The sequence below is a fragment of the Homarus americanus genome, unplaced genomic scaffold (genome assembly GCF_018991925.1).
Source record: "Homarus americanus isolate GMGI-L3 unplaced genomic scaffold, GMGI_Hamer_2.0 scaffold5589, whole genome shotgun sequence".
NCBI lineage: Eukaryota > Metazoa > Arthropoda > Malacostraca > Decapoda > Nephropidae > Homarus > Homarus americanus.
In genome coordinates, this window is record NW_024736650.1 from 3,320,599 (window position 1) to 3,339,475 (window position 18,877).

The 18,877-nt window shown below is 38.3% G+C and overlaps 1 protein-coding gene across 1 annotated transcript in view; it reads right to left on the reverse strand.

Annotated features, from left to right (window-relative positions):
* Positions 1-18,877, reverse strand: part of LOC121872239 (nephrin-like) — a 59,161-nt gene that overhangs the window by 28,313 nt on the left and 11,971 nt on the right. Inside the window, exons 2-6 of the mRNA XM_042374906.1 lie at positions 17,239-17,371; positions 9,072-9,475; positions 7,720-7,842; positions 3,991-4,197; positions 1,314-1,462 (exon numbers count right to left, since the gene is read on the reverse strand). Coding sequence (XP_042230840.1) covers positions 1,314-1,462; positions 3,991-4,197; positions 7,720-7,842; positions 9,072-9,475; positions 17,239-17,371 — 1,016 coding nt within the window. The remainder of the gene's footprint in view (positions 1-1,313; positions 1,463-3,990; positions 4,198-7,719; positions 7,843-9,071; positions 9,476-17,238; positions 17,372-18,877) is intronic.

Below are 18,877 nucleotides of genomic sequence, written 5' to 3' on the forward strand. Positions count from 1 at the left end.
AATGGTATTTCGAGAAACAATTAAAAATGCTATAAGTTTATGCTATTGATTATATAAATTGATTATACCTTTATATCAAGTATCAATTATATAAGATGAGGTTTATAGTTATATTTAACATAAATATGAAAAAATGAAACTAATTAATAAATGGTCATCAAATTTGACAATAAATTTACACCACCTTGCAGCGTGTGATTATAATTATCATAAGGTAATACAAATTTTTAATTATTCAGAAGCCGATATACATAAGCCAGTGTTATTAATAGCAAAAAGCTCATTAGGTCGGTGACAAACATCAAACGCGATCATTGTGTTACGTTTGGCTGGATACACAATGATGCGGGGGGGAATTAAGCATAGATAATTAAATTAAGAGTGCGATAGGGAACGTATGATAGGGAGAGAGGAAATAGAAAAGAAATGAGGAAGAAGAGGGAGAGAGGAGTATCAAGGATCATCAATATATTTTAGGGGTAGGAGAAGAAGAGGGAATGGAGTCAATGACATTTGGACGTGAAAATTGTAATAGTTTTGGTGATATGAATAGCTAGAGGAGTCCAGGAATTGTGCTGGTAGTGAGAGATTCTAAAGGGGCGCTGGACGTATCAGAATAGTGAGTGAGAAGCGGTGAAATTATGAGGAAAGAATGCAGAGGAAAATGAAGATAAGGGATTGACATAAAATCCAATCTGAGAGTAAAAAGAATTTCTTATGTTGATAGATGAGGCAATATTTTCGGCTGATAATGTAAAGTGAGGAAGGGATGATACTTTATTGTACTGTATTGAGATTTTTGTATTTTGTCGTAAATTTTAGCAAAGTATGATGTTGACGAGAGAGGGAATCCTGTATAATGAAAGAGGAAGTTGGAGTTGTGACTTGATGGAGGAGAGAACCCTGTAGAGTATAAGCGGAAAACAGGAAAGTTTTGGATGTTGAAGGTAAGTCAGGAATTGTATAAGAGAGAGAGGCAAGCAAGGGAAATGTAAGGGGCCTTGTGGGAGAAAATTAAGGAAAGAAACTCGAGACTTTGTAATTCCTTATAAGCGGTGAAAGATCTGTCAGTTGAAGGATGGGGACATTTTCAATTATAAAAGGTAAGGATAAAGAAAGAGCATTTATTCAAACATATAAAGTAGTCTCTTATAGAAATGTCTGATTAATGTCCCCTGTCCTAATTGGTTTCAGGCCAAATGGACACCAATCCGATTATTTGGATTATGTTATGTTTGAGCATATTTGGACTGGGGTTCATTTGACCTTTTACTAAGTTCACAGGATGAAACAGGTGAAAGTGAGTAACTGACCCAGGGTTTGGCGGAGGCGAGCTCGGAGCCAGCCAGTGTCCAGGTAACGATGGGCGGTGGACTGGATCCCCATACTGTGCACTTCACCTCAGCCTGAACCCCGGCAGACAACACTCCTACCTCGTCCATCTCCACGTTCAACACATCCACTGTCAGGGTGAGAGGAGGAGGAGAGAATATAAGACACTTGTTAATACACCCACGTGAAAGTCATGTAAGATATTGTAAAAAAAAAATCTAAGAGCCAATGTAAAATGAACCACCTGATATTCCTGTAAAAATATCAGCGTGGGAACTTGTAAAAAAATAATAAAATAAAAAGTAAATTACTGTAATAAAAAAACGATCAAGTAACTCCCTTAAAGAAAAAGAAAATAAATATCGAGACTTTTGTTAAAATCCAAGAATAAAAAAACTTTAGAATGAAGTTCTCGTGTTCCAAAGCACAAGATATATCGGTAAAAAAGAAGAAACATATACATTTTCCTCAGACGACGCACATGATGGCAATACAAAAAAAAAATCACTTGATATATTTCTCATAAAACCTCGACAGATACATTAAGGAAAATATTATTTATACAAGTAGAAACGTAACCACGATGTATAATTACTGGTTTGTGTATAATTTATTCACTATATATCACAAATTGAAGATATATATCCTATAATAGACATCAGACACTTTTGAAAGGAAACTATCCAATTTATACACGAGAATAATGAATACTGGGACCTCCACTCCCTCGCCTCTACCTAACAAATCTACACTTTATTGAGACCAAAGTTAATGGGACGTAATTAGACTCATTCCTTTAAATAAAACAAAGATGATAGGAGGCAAACAGTTTAAGTGAAATGTATTTAACGACCGAGAATTCCGTGAACAAATTCTGTTCAGGGAATTACCTCGCCTCGCTACATATATTTTTTACAATCACCTTCACTAGTTTTATGTTGTTATTTTTATAAGAGAGAGAATATACTAACATAAACAGTAAAAGATTTTCCCCCACATAAACAGAGAGACATGTTCGACAACTTCTGTTCAATTGTATCAGGAATGTGTTTTATTCATGCAAATTTGGTTCAAATTAATGAAATAAATGTCAAAGGCATTTCAAGCGAGTTCGACCAACATTTTTGGGGTACATTAATTCCCGACAGGTTGGGTATATGAGTAACGTTAATCACTATTGTCAACTGTAATTTTGTATTTTATATTTGTGCCCAGGAGCAGTACTTCAGCCATACTGCGTGAATGACAACCATAACGAGAATTATAAATCACAAGCTAATGGTAAATCAATAACAAATATATAATAAAAAATATCTATTCACCCCTATGAGCTTATCGTTTACTGTGAATTAAGATCTAAACGATAAATTGTGTCGAAAAAAAAACCCGACGAAAACATCAGAATATTCCTCCCTTTATCTTTTACAATGACAGAGAGAGAGAGAGAGAGAGAGAGAGAGAGAGAGAGAGAGAGAGAGGTCAACGTCTGCTACACTGCAAGCATAAAACGCTCACAAGCAACAATCGCAACATTTACTCATATATGTCTTGGCACGCGAGCACACGTGTACCCACCGTACTTCCTCACCAAATGTTGTGTTATAAAGGTCAATCTTTCTACCGAGAGATGTAATTTAAAAGGCCAGTTGTTTCCTCATTATAGAGAGCCACCTTTGAGTTCTGTTGTGTTGTAACGTAATGAAGTTTTCCTACTGTTATTAGAGTCGTAATCATCTGTCATAGGACTTTTTTTTTTATGACAGAAAATATCTGTTTAGTACAGGTCTGTATATCACGGTTTTAATCCATTACGGTATAGAATTATATCAACACGTTGACTACCATAACTTTGTCGGCTTTACGCTGTTAGTATCTTGTAATGTCAGATAATGATTTAACTGTTATTGGTGTTATAAGTAAATAGATGAAAATTATTTATCTTTAAACTCCAATATCAATAAAAAAACTTGATAAATTAGATAAGATAAGAAAAAGTGAATTAATGAATAAAAAAACCTAACCAAACCTAACCTAACCTAACCTAACCAAACCTAACCTAACCAAACCTAACCTAACCTAACCTAACCTAACCTAACCTAACCTAACCAAACCTAACCACCACCTGTATATTTGAGTTATATAGGTTGAATTATCATTGGAGGAGATGGGGGGTTATGCTGGTATAGAGAACTGCTTCAATAGAGAGCTGATACTGATGACATTATAACTTCCTCTCAAAACAAAAATATCTACCTTAACTCCTGACTATATAAGGTACATATTAGTCAGTGTTACGGTCTCTCTGTCTATCTGTCTGTATGTCTGTCTGTCAGTCTGTCTCACTAAGCTTGAACACACACACGCTACACTACCCACACGCAATACTAATTCCAAGAGTTATAATACGTATCAATTTAACTCTTATGACTATTATTAAAGGACACCAACACATCACCTCCCTGAAGACAGTGAGTCAATGTACGTTAAAGAGGAAACCGCTGCTGCTGTAATCATCTGCCCTACTGGAAACTGTTCTCTCTCTCTCTCTCTCTCTCTCTCTCTCTCTCTCTCTCTCTCTCTCTCTCTCTCTCTCTCTCTCTCTACATCCACCCATTACACTAAACACATACGTAAATATCATCACCAATCATCACTCACATGCCATCTGTATGTGGACGGTGGCAGCAATGGGTTTCGTAAGGTTGGAGTTAGCAGCGACACAGGTGAAGCGGCGATGGTGATGGGTTCTCGTCAGGTGCTTCAGTAACAAGGTATTCTCCACGGCTTCATTAGTCGGGTCCATGGTATACGTGTCATCCACCAACACGTCCTCCTCAAACCACACCACTCGGGGAGGAGGCCAAGCTGTAGGAAGAGATAAAATGGAGAACGTAGGAGAAGGAGGGTTTAAGGAAGGAGGTGAAGGAGGGATAGAAGGAGGGAGAGAATGAGAGGATAATAGAGAGAATAAAGCAAAGAATTACATTACCCAGGAAGACGTTGTGAGTGGGGAAGAGAAGGTAGGGGGATTGAGGAGAGAAGAGACGTGGAGAGAGACGAAAGAAAGGAAGGAAGGAAGGAAGGAAGGAGTGAAAGAGAAGGAGACTACCACATCAGCCAGGTATATACCCAGACTGTGGAAAGAGACAGACAAGAATTGGACAGGAGGGAGGGAGGGAGGGAGGAGGGGGAGGGAGGAGGGAGGGTGAGAGCTGCATCACTAAGGGCAGGAAGGAAGACTGTGGGAGGTATGGAGTGGGGGAGGGTTTGATTTACACTACACACTAACAGGATGAGGAAGCCAGAGTGTAAGAGATGCAATGTTGTGTGAGAGAGAGAGAGAGAGAGAAAGAGAGAGAGAGAGAGAAGGAAACACCATGAAACACTAATGAACGGAGAGGAGGAGGGATAGAAACAACAATCAAGGGTTAACTTCAGAAAATGGGTGGTGAGAGGTGGTGAATAATGATACAGAAACTTAAATAGAAAGACTGTGTGTGTGTGTGTGTGTGTGTGTGTGTGTGTGTGTGTGTGTGTGTGTGTGTGTGTGTGTGTGTGTGTGTGTGTGTGGCAACAAGGTAATAGGATTATCATAATTGTAGTGAAAATTATTTAGCTTTACTTAATTTATTACTAAAACTGAATTTTTTCTGATGTTTAAAAATATGTGTTATTATGTGACATTGAGTTGTGTAACATAATTAGTTTAGATATAACCTTTTGAAATGTAGGAGAGTGAGTCCAGAGGAAATATGAAGCAAACTATTAAACTGGATAGATAATAAAATATATGTAAAACTATAGAGAAATCTGTGAATATTCATAAATGATTGATAATTACTTTGAAATCATCATCAATCATCATCATCATCATTATAATCATCACCAACAACCACCCACCACCATCTACCACCATCTACCACTATCACCATTAACATCATCACCACCATCACTACCACCACCACCACCACTACCATCATCATCATCATCATCATCATCATTATAATCATCACCCACAACCACCCACCACCATCTACCACTATCACCATTAACATCATCACCACCATCACTACCATCACCACCATCATCATCATCACAGAGTATTCTCCCTGATTGGTGTACATTGTGGTGGATTACGCCTCCCACTGGTAGAAGGATTACAGAGTCCTACTAGATTACAGCAGGGATTACGATAGCCTGAGGATATTGAACAGGACCCTCATACACTGACATTGGGAAAGATTCTGATATACACTGAAGGTAATTTTTCGATTTACATAAAACTATACTAGGAACTTTCTAGAAATTTTATTAGCATATTTTAGACGAATTTACATAACTAGGGAATAATTTAGGGGGATTTTGTTGAAGCATCATCGGATATAATAGGGATATTTTTTTTTTAATATAGGGTAATTTTGGACGATTTTTTGTAGACTAGGGGAGAAATTAGTCTAAAATGAGGGATATTTTTGACGGTTTTATCAGAATAGGGATTTTTTTTCGGTGATTTGAAAGTTCCTTCACTAAACTTAAGGGTTAATTTATAATATGTAAAAGTTTAGATAATTAAAGCATACAAGAGGTTGATTTACAGACCCCTCGGAAAGTCAGGTAATAATAATAATATCATCTTACAGGTACCTGACAGAGGAAGCCAATTAAGGTGATATTAACGACCAGGATCTATCTTGGTGGGTGTCGTATGTGGGTGTTGTATTTGGGTGTTGTATGTGGGTGTTGCATGTGGGTGTTGTATGAAAGAAGTGACCTGAATGTATAGAGGAATATGTATAAGTATGAATAAGTATATGAATAGGTATATGAATAGGTAGCAAATAGTGAAGAAAAGATGGATTTTAATGTGTGTTTATTGATATGAGCAAGAAAAGATATAAGTTTAGCTTGATGGCTGAACATAGGGACGATCTCTCTCTCTCTCTCTTCACTCAACACCACTTTGATTACTCATGAGTGTAGAAGCATAATGAATTTGTGACAGGAATTAATACAGATATTACTGAGAATGGATAATGATGATGATGATGATGAAGAAGCTATACCAAAACCTCAACTAATAATAAGCTACAACATCACGGACCCAGATAATGAAGGAAGAGCATAGACTTTAGAGAGAGAGAGAGGGGGAGGGGAGGGAGTGGTGGAGAGAACGTCGTGCTATCATCAACAAAGCGAGGAGCCTGTGTTTACCAAGGATGGTTTATGTGTCTCTTACATGTGGAGGCGTGATACAATCTAAGCCAGGGTTACACACACACACAGCACCTTACAGAGAGATTAAGTAGACGAGTGTGTGTGAGTTTAGGATGAAGATAAGGAGATTTAATACCAGGTGAATAATGAGGGTTTATGTTAGGTCACTGTACAAAGGAATGTTAGTGTATAATTATAGTAACTGTTTAGTATACAATGAAGGCCTAAGATAGACTAATTAGTGTATAGGAATTGCCCTATATAGTTGAAATAGTATATAGGAGTTGCCTTATATAGACGAAGTAGCATATAGGAAATTTCTTATGTATATGCGAATGGATATGTAATATAAAGCCTTAGGTAAACTAATTTTTAGATATAGAGATTAATGGAAAAATATCACATTAATTTACATAACATTTTATCATTAAAGATTATTACTATTATAACCAACACTTCCACATCATCAGTAAATCATTAATCTAAACACGCGTAAAACCCTTTGTATATTATTATGGAATTGGAATTTGTTATAAAAGTGTCGTGAAAAGAGTTAGAATTAATTAATATAACATGGTGTATATTATGGTCATTTTAACGTTAGGATGGGGGAAGCTATTAGAAGAAGTAGATTATTATTCCCAGTATAGGAATTATATTATGGAAGAGACATAGAACCTTGATAATGGAGAAAGGATTTTGTGTATTCCCGTAAAGGTTTATAAAGAGGATGAAAATGGTATTCGTGATAGAAGATCATTTATTAAGATGGTATTACATAGTTAACAAGAGATTAAACTATCTCAAGGACTAAAGCCAACAATTAGCCTTCATTATGAGTTAATTGAATGGTAGTTAGGCAAGTGAAGTCTAAAAAAGTTAAGCACTTTTTTACGTATCGTGAAAACTCACAATAGCCAAAAAGGCTTTCCAAGAAAATTAGCTCAGTAAATCTGATCCTCCCTTTAACACGTGTGGCAAAGTGTTAATATCTAGATAGTGGAGGAGATATAACATTATTGTGAAACTAAACGGTATACACCTAACCCGAGAGAAGTCTGGTAATTTTGCCAGAAGTATTTACAAGTATACATGCCACAGTAATTCACAAGTGGCGTTGATCCAGGAGTTAGTGAAACGTGGGTAGCAATCACCGTAGACTTTCTCACTCACCGTCGCGGGTGAAGCAGATGAGCGTTGGTGAATCCCCTTCACGGAAGGGTCCAGCCTCGTTGTTGATGACGGAGTCTCCTCTGTCACCCATCCACCACCTCACACCAACATGTAGCGGCGGCACTGTCCGAGACACAGAGAAAGCACCTTAAGAATCATAGAGATTTAACTTGAAGAAATAATAATTTTAAAGCGATTAATATTAGGCTCAAATATAGACTTTTACACTTTTACTAAGAATAAATATAATAATAATAAAAAAATATATATTAACGGTTAAGTATGAGAATGTCAGCCATGGCTTCACGGTGAAACTCTCGCTCGTAGGATTCAGAGTGTCTAACCAGAGCTCTTAACATTTCGAGTGTTGGTCGAAATAGCTCATTCCTCCGCCGAATCTGGGAACCACGAATCCTACTAAAGTATTTGGAGATTGTAACTGAGTTGGCAAACACGTCACACATTAGTAATTCCATTGATATATTCTGACTATGTGTAGACGTTTAGAACTTAATGGAAAATTTATCTTATTGAGTTAATTTCACTGTCAATGTTTTTATCTTCAGTAAGAAAAAATAAATTCACGACCGTCATTAAAGAGCGAACCTTCTCCTACAATGTATTCTGGCGCTACCAAATATTTTGAGTAAGTTCACTGTATCATAAGACGGACCAACTCGTCAATGTCTCTTTGTTATTGGCCAGACAACCAAGACAGGTGAACCTTCTCAGTACCACAATGGCCCCGACCGTTGTGAGGGAAGACTGTGTAAACGGTATATATTAAATCTCCTAATGTTTACATCTGGTTTAGTGTCATGAGAAGAATAGCCTTAAGAGATACTCCTTCAGCATAACTTGTGTGAGCATTAGGAGACTAAACTACTACTGATAAACCATTATATCAACATTAAACTGTAAAACCTTAAAACCCCCGAATTCTTGTCCCATTACGACTATGATTCATCACCTAACACCTGATCTATATAGGCGGTGATAAATCAAAACACAGCGTTACCTCACATCAGCGATAACAGGAACAATATCAGATATCTTCATAAAACACCTGAGAGCTGTGCCAGGGTCTAATACGAGATCAATTTCACTTCGATAATTTGGACAAGGACGTCATGGAGTCGTAAGATTTCCCACAAGAGCATCTAATACCTTACGTCCAGCTGAACACTCTCTTGAGATAAAATCCAATACCAACTGATTTTGTGACAACATTCGACAATTCCTTAAGGACGAGATGAAATAGTTTATATAATGTCCATTTTATCGTGAATTCTGACCGCGCGAAGCAGACACACACACACACACACACACACACGAGAACCTAGGACACTCACCTACTACAGTGAAATTGACGCGACTGTTACGTGTCGGTGACAGCAAGAAGTCTACTCGGCAGCGGTAGACGGCGGTGTCGTTCAACTCCACATCTTTAACCACTAGACCGATATTCTCCTCTTCCAACGGACTGTCTAGGGTAGCACTCTCCTGTGAATCAATATCCTCGATTCTATTGCCAAAGACTCGGGAACTGAGACTCCCTGAGAGGTGAGAGGTACTCATGCTTTCTCCGTATCCGAAATCTGTCACTCGTCCACCGTAACTTTGTTCTGCGAAGTCGATGCTGTTGATGAGACCCAAGTCGACGCCGTTCACGTGCATGTGGGCTCGTTGTGCTGTGGACGCCGAGTTGTCACGCCAGGTCTGTGGGTCGTCACCTGTACGTTCCCGGTAGTCCACGCTGTAGAGGAAAGATGGATTAGGGATTAGTAAGTGGATAAAAGAGAGGGGAGAGGGGGATGTAAAGCTGAAAATAGAGAGAGAAGTGAAAGAAAAGAAAGGAACTGTAAAGAGGATAGATACATACGAGTACAAAGAGAGAGAGAGAGAGGGGAGGGGGTGATTTTTTCAATTTCCATGTTACCATAAAGTGTACCACACGTGGATTATGGATTATCGTTAATTATATGCTGAGGGTAAATTCGCAATAATAAAAAGATTATATTTGCGTTTATAATATATTCAACCACAATATATCATGGATTCTGGACAATTAATATCCCTAAACATAAAAGGAATTCAATGAACGATAAAGACTGATTCGTAACTATTTACAAAACAAATCCAATTAATTCACATATGCCAGTAAGGTTCACTGATATTTTTTTTTTAATTTTCGATTCCATTTGTTGTGATTTTTGCCTTTTATCTCCTCTCTTCCGTGAACTGGGTGTTGTAAAATAGACCTAAACCACTTGTCCAGAGGTAATTTACGTGAAGGAGAGATTAACACACCTGTATATGTTAGTACTTTGTATAAGAGATAATTCTATACTTGTTTCCCTTCATGTCTAGTGAGGGCAGTGTGAGATGTGTTTAGGTGTATTCCATCCTTATATACAGTCCATAAAAGATACATCTCTTATATATTTTAAAGCCACTTGAAAATTAATATATATGTATAAAAAACAAATACTGTCAATTGAAATGTAATTGACATAGATTCTAAAACTGATTCTCTTCCATAGCGAAATTGAAACCAGTGCCAACAAGGTGAACACAGATCAGGACCAGGTACAGTGGTAAGGCTTTGCATACACAACCTTCGTGCTCTGGTTCAATATGGTGCCTGTCAGAGCGCTATTGAGTATTGTATGTTTGGTGTCGATCACTCTGACATGCTTGAGCCGGGGACTAAGGGGGACCCATCAGGCCACGGGGGAAGCCATTAACTTACAACATATAAATGTATTTCCATGATTTGATATATATTCCATTAATATCTGATTGGTTTTAAGGTATTGGTAAATGGTGATTGAACCGCCATTCTCCTAAACTCTGGTTACCTGAATGACTCTCAACTCCCAGTGTGTTTCCTTTACAATGATATAAATAGTTCTGGCAGATATCATCACACTCAGCAAAGTTAAATGTAGTTTTGCCATCCCTCCAGCCTCCTGATGCACTTACACAACAAAGAACTCACTCGTCGACACACTTACAGGTCAACAAACCTTCCAATAAACGCACTTATCTTCACTACACCAGACCACAATCCTCTTTCAACCACGACCCTCCTCTTACCTTGCCATTCTTCACCTGTACCTGCCCTCCCTCCCCTCCCACTCCCCTCCGCCACTACAACCCCTCCTACCCCCCTCCACCACCCTCACCCACCCACCACTAACAAGATTTCATAAGTTTTCCAGCCAGTCACCACTACCTCCCCCCACCACCTCCCCCTCCTACCACTACTTCTTCACCCACTCAGGTATTCAGCACTGCCACTCCACCCCTTTTTTTCTCCACCGTCAGCCACACTATACCCAAGGGGTCAGAAGCCTGCGTGAGTGTTAACATATTACCCGCCGTCATAGGGAGCGATAGTCAACATCACGGGAGGATGTATGATCATTCCACGACACACTTATTTCTAGAAACAGGAAATTCACCTTAACGCCACATTTTTATGACACTAACTGGGCCACAAGGTGAGGGGTATAACCTGTAATACCCCCTTATAAAGTTACAGTGTTGTTATAAAGACTGTATTCTCTAACGTTACATCCAGGTTGTGTTATATGAAGGGTATTATTATTATTATTATTATTATTATTATTATTATTATTATTATTATTATTATTATTATTATTATTATTATTATTATTATTATTATTATTATTATTATTATTTTGCTTTCTGAAATTGTATATACCACATCTTCTTTATAAGAGTCATTGATCCATCCCTCATATACTCTGCTGTTTAGTTTGACCTTTGACCTGGAGGAAAGGAAAAACATCTTACAAACAGGTTGACCTTCTCTCACCTACAGGAGGAAACACAACACCAAATGACAATAACAGTAGGGAAAGGTAGAGGAAAAAAATATATAGTACAAATTAGTAAAAGATAAAAAGGGGAAGAATGAATAATAATAAAAAATAAAATGATAAAAATGTAAAAAAAATGTGAGATGAATGTACTATGAATAAGTGTGTCTGTGAATATGTTTGTTTCTGTGCATGTAGCTGTGTATGTCTGCATGTATGTCTTTGTGTATGTCTGGGTGTATGTGTGTGTGTGTGTCTTTTTGTATGTAGGTGTGTTTATCTGTATGAGTCAGTGAGTGTATATATATATGTGTGTGTGTGTGTGTGTGTGTGTGTGTGTGTGTGTGTGTGTGTGTGTGTGTGTGTGTGTGTGTGTGTGTGTGTGTGTGAACTTATAATCTTTCATCGTGGACAGCCTTACACTTTCGGATGGACCAATTTAATACTTCATAAACATCATCAATGACGTCTACTAACTTCCTAAGAATTCCTGAGTCAGTGAAATTTTCTCCGTTTATCAACATCACCAAATGACCAACTGACTCATCCATTCACTGACGGAGGAAACATTTTAACTGACTGATATATATTAATACCTGTTAATTCGCTCTTCCAACTTTCTACCTGGATTACCTCTCTCTCACCTGACTTACCTCTCTCTCACCTAGCTTACCTCTCTCTCACCTGGCTTACCTCTCTGCTTACCTCTCTCACCTGATCTACCTCTCTCTCACCTGACTTACCTCTCTCTCACCTAGCTTACCTCTCTCTCACCTGGCTTACCTCTCATCTACCTAATTAACCTCTATACTCTTATATACTACACACACTATCTGTACCTCTGTCTACTTTAACCAACCACACCCACCTGCAACTCCTTGTCCTACCTCACCCACCACTTATGCACCTGATGTGAGAGAGAGAGAGAGAGAGAGATTGTGGTGGTTAGATCCATACATGGGTGTTGATGGCAGTGGGAGATGTATACCTCGCTAGTATACATGGAATTTGGTGATAGGAGCGCTGTTCAAGAGTGTTTGTTGTGGGTAGTAGATAATATACATGGGTGCTCTATATAATACATAGATGTTTGTGTTTGTGATAGAAATATTCATGGATGTGTATATACATGATAAATAGATGTATGTGTTGATGATGGGCGATGTATAATGAATATAGGTGATTAGAGAGTAAGAGGAAAGTGTATACATATCCCTTCCACCACCATCATCATCTCTCTCTCTCTCTCTCTCTCTCTCTCTCTCTCTCTCTCACCACTCCAACACACTCCTGCCCAGCGTCAGTTATAGTCCAGCAAAATCAAAGGCTTATTTTTCTGACAAGGCCACAAGACCAGTGTGTTCTTTATCCAGTGCAGAGTCATTAGCTTCCATCGTCCATTTTCCATCCTCCTGACACAGCTGCTTTTCATCAGGCTACTTTTTGGAAACCGGCGTACCAAAGTGTGTGTTTTAATTTCTTATCTTGGTTCATAGAGTGTGTGTGAGTGTGTGTGTGTGTTTGTGTGTTTCTCTGTGTGTAATTTCCACAGGGAACGATTTACGAGTCGGCGAAAGGAGTTAAACCATTCGTATAAACACTGGCCTTAGAGTAGTCTAGCCCCCTGGTGTGTACTGTTGATACTGCGTTAGTGTGGAGCTCGCTGTTGCATTCAGGCATTGACGGTGAATAAACAGTGAAGGAGTTACAGGTGGCGCTAAATACGTTGTCTTAGTACACTATTCACCAAGTACTGTATGACTCCTAGTAGATAACAGAGATTATTATTGTTATTTAGGGCTTTAACTATCTATTGTATGTCTGTTATCTAAGATACAAATTACACAAAGATATATTTTCTAAATATTAAAATATCTTCACCAATCTATCCAGTGAATAACTTGACATTAGTTATTTTATCTCAATCATCCACTTGAACAATTCCATCTTCGAGGAACAATTGACTCATTTAATATTTACACACACACGATCTCCCTAGCGATACAAAACTGCTCCTCTTGCCATCTACTCTAGCTTTCGTCCCACTGACTATTCCACCCATGAATATTCTAGCGCCCACAGCGACACAGAACGTCTATGAAGCAATACCAGTTTAATTTTTAACCTCACCCAGAAGGATTGTAACATACGTCGCTTTCTTGGTAAAAAAAAAACGTCACATCAACAATTTCGTAAATTCTCTAAAATATTGGTATTATTTCTCACGTTGCTTTTCTATAATCTCTATCTCCTCTTAACCTATAATAACGCTTATTATCTATAACCTTCTCTTTATATGAGGGAGTTTTGTATATTGTGAATCATTTTGTAATCATCAAGCTGTCAGGGGGTAATAATGCACACCAGTCATCTATTCAATCATTCTTTCTCTCTTAACGTGTGTTCATTGATTTCATTCACACTCGAGGTCACATTGTTCATTAACTTACTTTAACACTGTCTTGCCTATTCGTCTTTTGTTATTTATTTATTTTATGTTTTCAATTTTTCATTCTCCTTTAAGCCAAAATGATTAACTCTCCTTTTTCTCTCTCTCTCTTTCTTTCTACAATACACACATTTATTTTTTACTGTTATTTCTATTTGTTCTCTTGGTTTATTTCCTTATATAACTCCACGCCTCAGCTCTAGCCTTACGCACTTAAACTCGTTCACCCTTTGTTGACATTTCTTATAATACCCAAAATCTGGAATGTCTCAGCAGCTATTTTTGAGGCATTTGGTTTATTTACAAGGAACATATTTTTGACGAATAAATAAAAAAAAAACATTAAGATCCCAAGCATTACTTATACAAAACAAACAAGTAAAAAGAAAAGGAACATTAGTAACACGCTGGAATAGTTTAGTGGGAACAAAGACACAATCACCATCCCATTAGTACCCAAAATATCACAGTATAGAAGCAACACGTGAGCCCCCACCACCTTAGCCCCCCACACTCCACATTCATAACATCTGAGCAGCAGAGGAACATTAAGGCTGTACTCACGCACCACACAACCCAACCAGAGTACAAAAGCCATCCCCATTAGACCTCATACAGGGTTCTGAGTAGACACTGAGGGTGCCATGTGTTCACCACCACGCTTCTCTTACTGCAGGAAGAGCGACACACACACACACACACACACACACACACACACACACACACACACACACACACACCGGCATGAAAAAATCTGAGAGATTCCCACGTGTGTTATTTTGTTGTTAATTTTGACATTGAAGAGTGTGTGTGCCTTGTCTTACTTAAGTTTAGGTCATGAAGGTCTTTACAGGAGCAACATCTACACAACCACTGCGATCCTCAGACACCTTGATGAGTTACCTTACTCCATTACGAAAATGAAATGTAATTAAGGAAGCTCTAAGAACCATAGTAAAATATTTTATCATTAATTAAAGGCAATAACTAACTTATGAGAATTTGACAACCATAGTAATTGTGTTTTTTAATTAACATAGAAAACCAGGATCGTATTGTTTCATGTCACCACAGCCCAGACGGTGAGGAGGAACTGTTTAGTGTCGATTCTGTGGTGAACTGTGGTGTTGTGGTGAACTGTGGTGAGCTGTGGTGAGCTGTGATGCTGTGGTGAGCTGTGATGAGCTGTGATGCTGTGGTGAGCTGTGATGCTGTGGTGAGGTGTGATGCTGTGGTGACCGTGAGGGTGGCCGTAAAGCACCTAGTTATGTGCCCTTCTACACGCTGATATGGACGCCTTATGTGTTCACTTTACTCCCCCTTCGTGTTTATTTTTTTGGTTCTACTAAACAAAAAAAAATCATGTTTAGACTTTATAATATTTTAAGGTTTATTTTTAATTCATGTAGTTGTTTATGTTTAAGAATTCATGATGATGATGATGATGAGGATGATGATGATGATGGTAAGTAACAACAATGATAAAACCAGTAGGAAATTAATTATATTTGAACAATAATATGAAAGAGAAAAGAATGATAAAATATTAAAGAAACTGAAAAAGACGAAGAAATAATAATAATAATAATAATAATAATAATAATAATAATAATAATAATAATAATAATAAGATGAAACAATAAAAAAACAAGGTCACTTAAACCAAAAATATGTTCATAATCAAAGTCATCAGAGTAACAACACCCCACCACCTACTACCCTCTCAGTTCCTCTCCCTAAAACCTATTTCAGTCTTCCGCTCGAGCCAATATATTACCCGTGACCCTAAAGTTACCTTCCTATCGTTCTCATTGTGAAGTGAGGGAACAAATTCTCAATCTAATACGACCTAATTTGGTAATTTCAAAGTTTTAACTGGATAGATGTATTAAATTCAAGGAAAGAAAGTTGTATTTTTTGTTCAGTATCACGGAAGGTTACACAATGAACGAAAATATTCTACGTTTTATGACACCAGTAATGCTTTGATTCAGTTACACACAGAATACATATTTATGAGGGAAGAGTTGGAGAGGAATGGGTGAAATATGGGCGTGATTAGAGAGTCCCAAATGAGGATGGTGAGATGAAAGTACAGCCAGGGTCATCAGGGAGTAACGAAAGTGCATACAAATATTATCTGTAAATGAAAAAAAAACAATGTAAAATGTGATTAAATAAAAAAATATATTGACAAAGGTTAAACGGAAGATTCTAAAAAAAATTACAGGAAATGAGAAAGATGAAAAAACAAAAAGCAAAGAAAGGTGGATGTGAAATAAAGAATTGAAATGATAGTGAAAATATGATAATGATAAGATAGAGAAATGAAAAGGGAGATGGAGAGACTATCTAAAAACCACAAACACAAAAAAAACACGTAATTATAAATAGTGCGAAAGAAACCGAGATATTTATTCTGTTCATTCGTCGTCGCGGATACCCTTGTAAACAGTGTAGATGGGACCAGTAAGACTAAAGGCTATTCCAGCACGTGGGGGAGTGGAGGGAACGGGGGATCAAGACGAGTGCCAAAGGCGGAGTTTGGGGTGCCGAGTAGGAAGTTCCCACCAAGAGAGGCACTCACCACCTTCACACTAGCCCTCTCTAGGTCATTTGCCGCCCACTCCTTCGTCTCTCAGGCAATCTCCTCCACGATGAACTTGTCCCAGTGGGTTTGTTTGTTGTCCTTTGAGCCGCTGGTCTTAGCTAGTTAGGGTGTGATGATCTAACATTGAGTGGCTGCTTATCTAAAAGTTGGGTCGTTTATTCCTATAACCGTTCTAAGGTATTCTGGTATGACCCTCCTAACCTGTTCACTGGATACTATGCAGGAGGATAGGTCGGTAATGCAATCGGTGAGGTTTATTAGCGGACTTCAATTCCTCTCAGGTGGAACGTAAAAGTAATTTTGTGTGTGTGTGTGTGTGTGTGTGTGTGTGTGTGTGTGTGTGTGTGTGTGTGTGTGTGTAATAATTCAAGGGGCTGATCTGTATCTTTAGTATAAACAACAGAGAGTTTGTCAGTCCACCACCTTGGCAGGATAACAGTACACAAAAGGGTTGTTACACCAGCCTCAGTGCACCAAGGTTAATGTACAAGAAGGGAACCCCCCATCCTCCACACTAATCGGGATATCGAACCTGTGGACATTAGCTTTGACACGTGATGACATAAAGAAGGATAAAAGTGCTAAAGGTAATCCCTACCACGGACACCTACCTGAAGAGAGGTGTGTGAGTGCCTTCCCTCAGCCACATCACCATCTGCACTGAGTCCTTCGGGTCTCTCACACTCAGGTCACACGGGAGGAGGGCGTCGTCACCAGCCAGTGCCCACACTTCTCGCGCCGGCACTGTAGACCAGAGAAATTATATTATTAGCTGAAGGAAATTTAGCATGGTCAGGTATTACATATAAATAAACAAGTACAGTATATACAGGACGATAAAACACACACACGCACACGCACGCAAACACACACACACACACACACACACACACACACACACACACACACACTGTAAGAGGTGACAAGGATTACTATCAATATTATTCGTTGAAAAAATACACGATATAAAATGAACCACCACCACTACTACCACCACCACCACTACTACCACCATCACCACCTCTACTATCACCACCACTACTATCACCACCACTATCACCGGGTACATTCATCTGTGCCCTGAAAGAAGTTCCTCCTCCTAGCATGAGTTCTGGCGCTGCTGGAACTTTGCCTCATTTAGTTTCCCTTAAAGAACTTGTTAATCTCTTCACTCTCTCTCGATCACTCAGTTACTCCCATTACGCATTTTAAGGAGATTATTATCGTCTCTTCCTCACCAATTACGATTTTATATCTCTAGAAATATTTCCTTGACTATTTTTTTATATTCGACTCCAGTCCCTTGAATTCGTAAACAAATCAAATTAACATAAGTATCGTGCAGGTTTAAAAGCTATAAATCAGGTAGGGAAAACAATATAGTGTAGAAGTAACAGGAGTATACTCATATGTGTAGACCAAAATTCTCCACCTGGTCTTGTAAATGACTCTCACTGGCCAACGCTTCTCTGGCCGTCACCCAAAGCTGTGGTGTAAGTTTCAGAATATTCCTTTCAATTATATGAAGGTTGAAGATAGCAGCGTTTTTTTTTTCTTATATTAGCTTACTATGATAACCAAACGATAACAAAATACTCGCTATCAAACTTTCTTATCTAAGGGAAAATATATAGCACTACTTGCTTCCAATATTAATTAGCTATATCTACCCAAGGAACAAAATATACTGTATGAGTCTGTATATTAGTTAGTGTTAAAAAGATAATATTTCGGTGAAGTTTGTTTTTAATCCAACCAACAGCAAGAAAAATAAAATTATCCCTTAAAATACCGGATTTATTTTCAACTTTGTCAATCTTTAAAACTAGATTCTATTATGAAATATATCCTTGGTGTATCATTGGACATGTAATGGCTAAATAATTTTGTGGGTATTTTCATAACTTGGGTCAATAACATCTGAGTTTTTGTGGCGTATTTTGTCGATTTATTCTATGACGCTGACGGCGATCTAACCATAAAAATCACATCCATATGGCGTTCGTATCTCGTAGACTATCCACCAGTGTGTGTGTGTGTGACCAGGTCGGACTCTGCTTTTCGCTGATCAGGTCATTTCTACGACTTGTCCTCGGGAGAATCATTATACTAGGGCATTAGGGGGAATAGGAGAGGACAGGCTGTGAGCAGTGAGGGAAGGATGGGGAGTCAGGAAGAGGGGAGAGAGAGGGAGAGAGAGGGAGAGGCGTAAATAGTGAGGGGTGATAGGGTAATGGGAGAGGGGAGAGC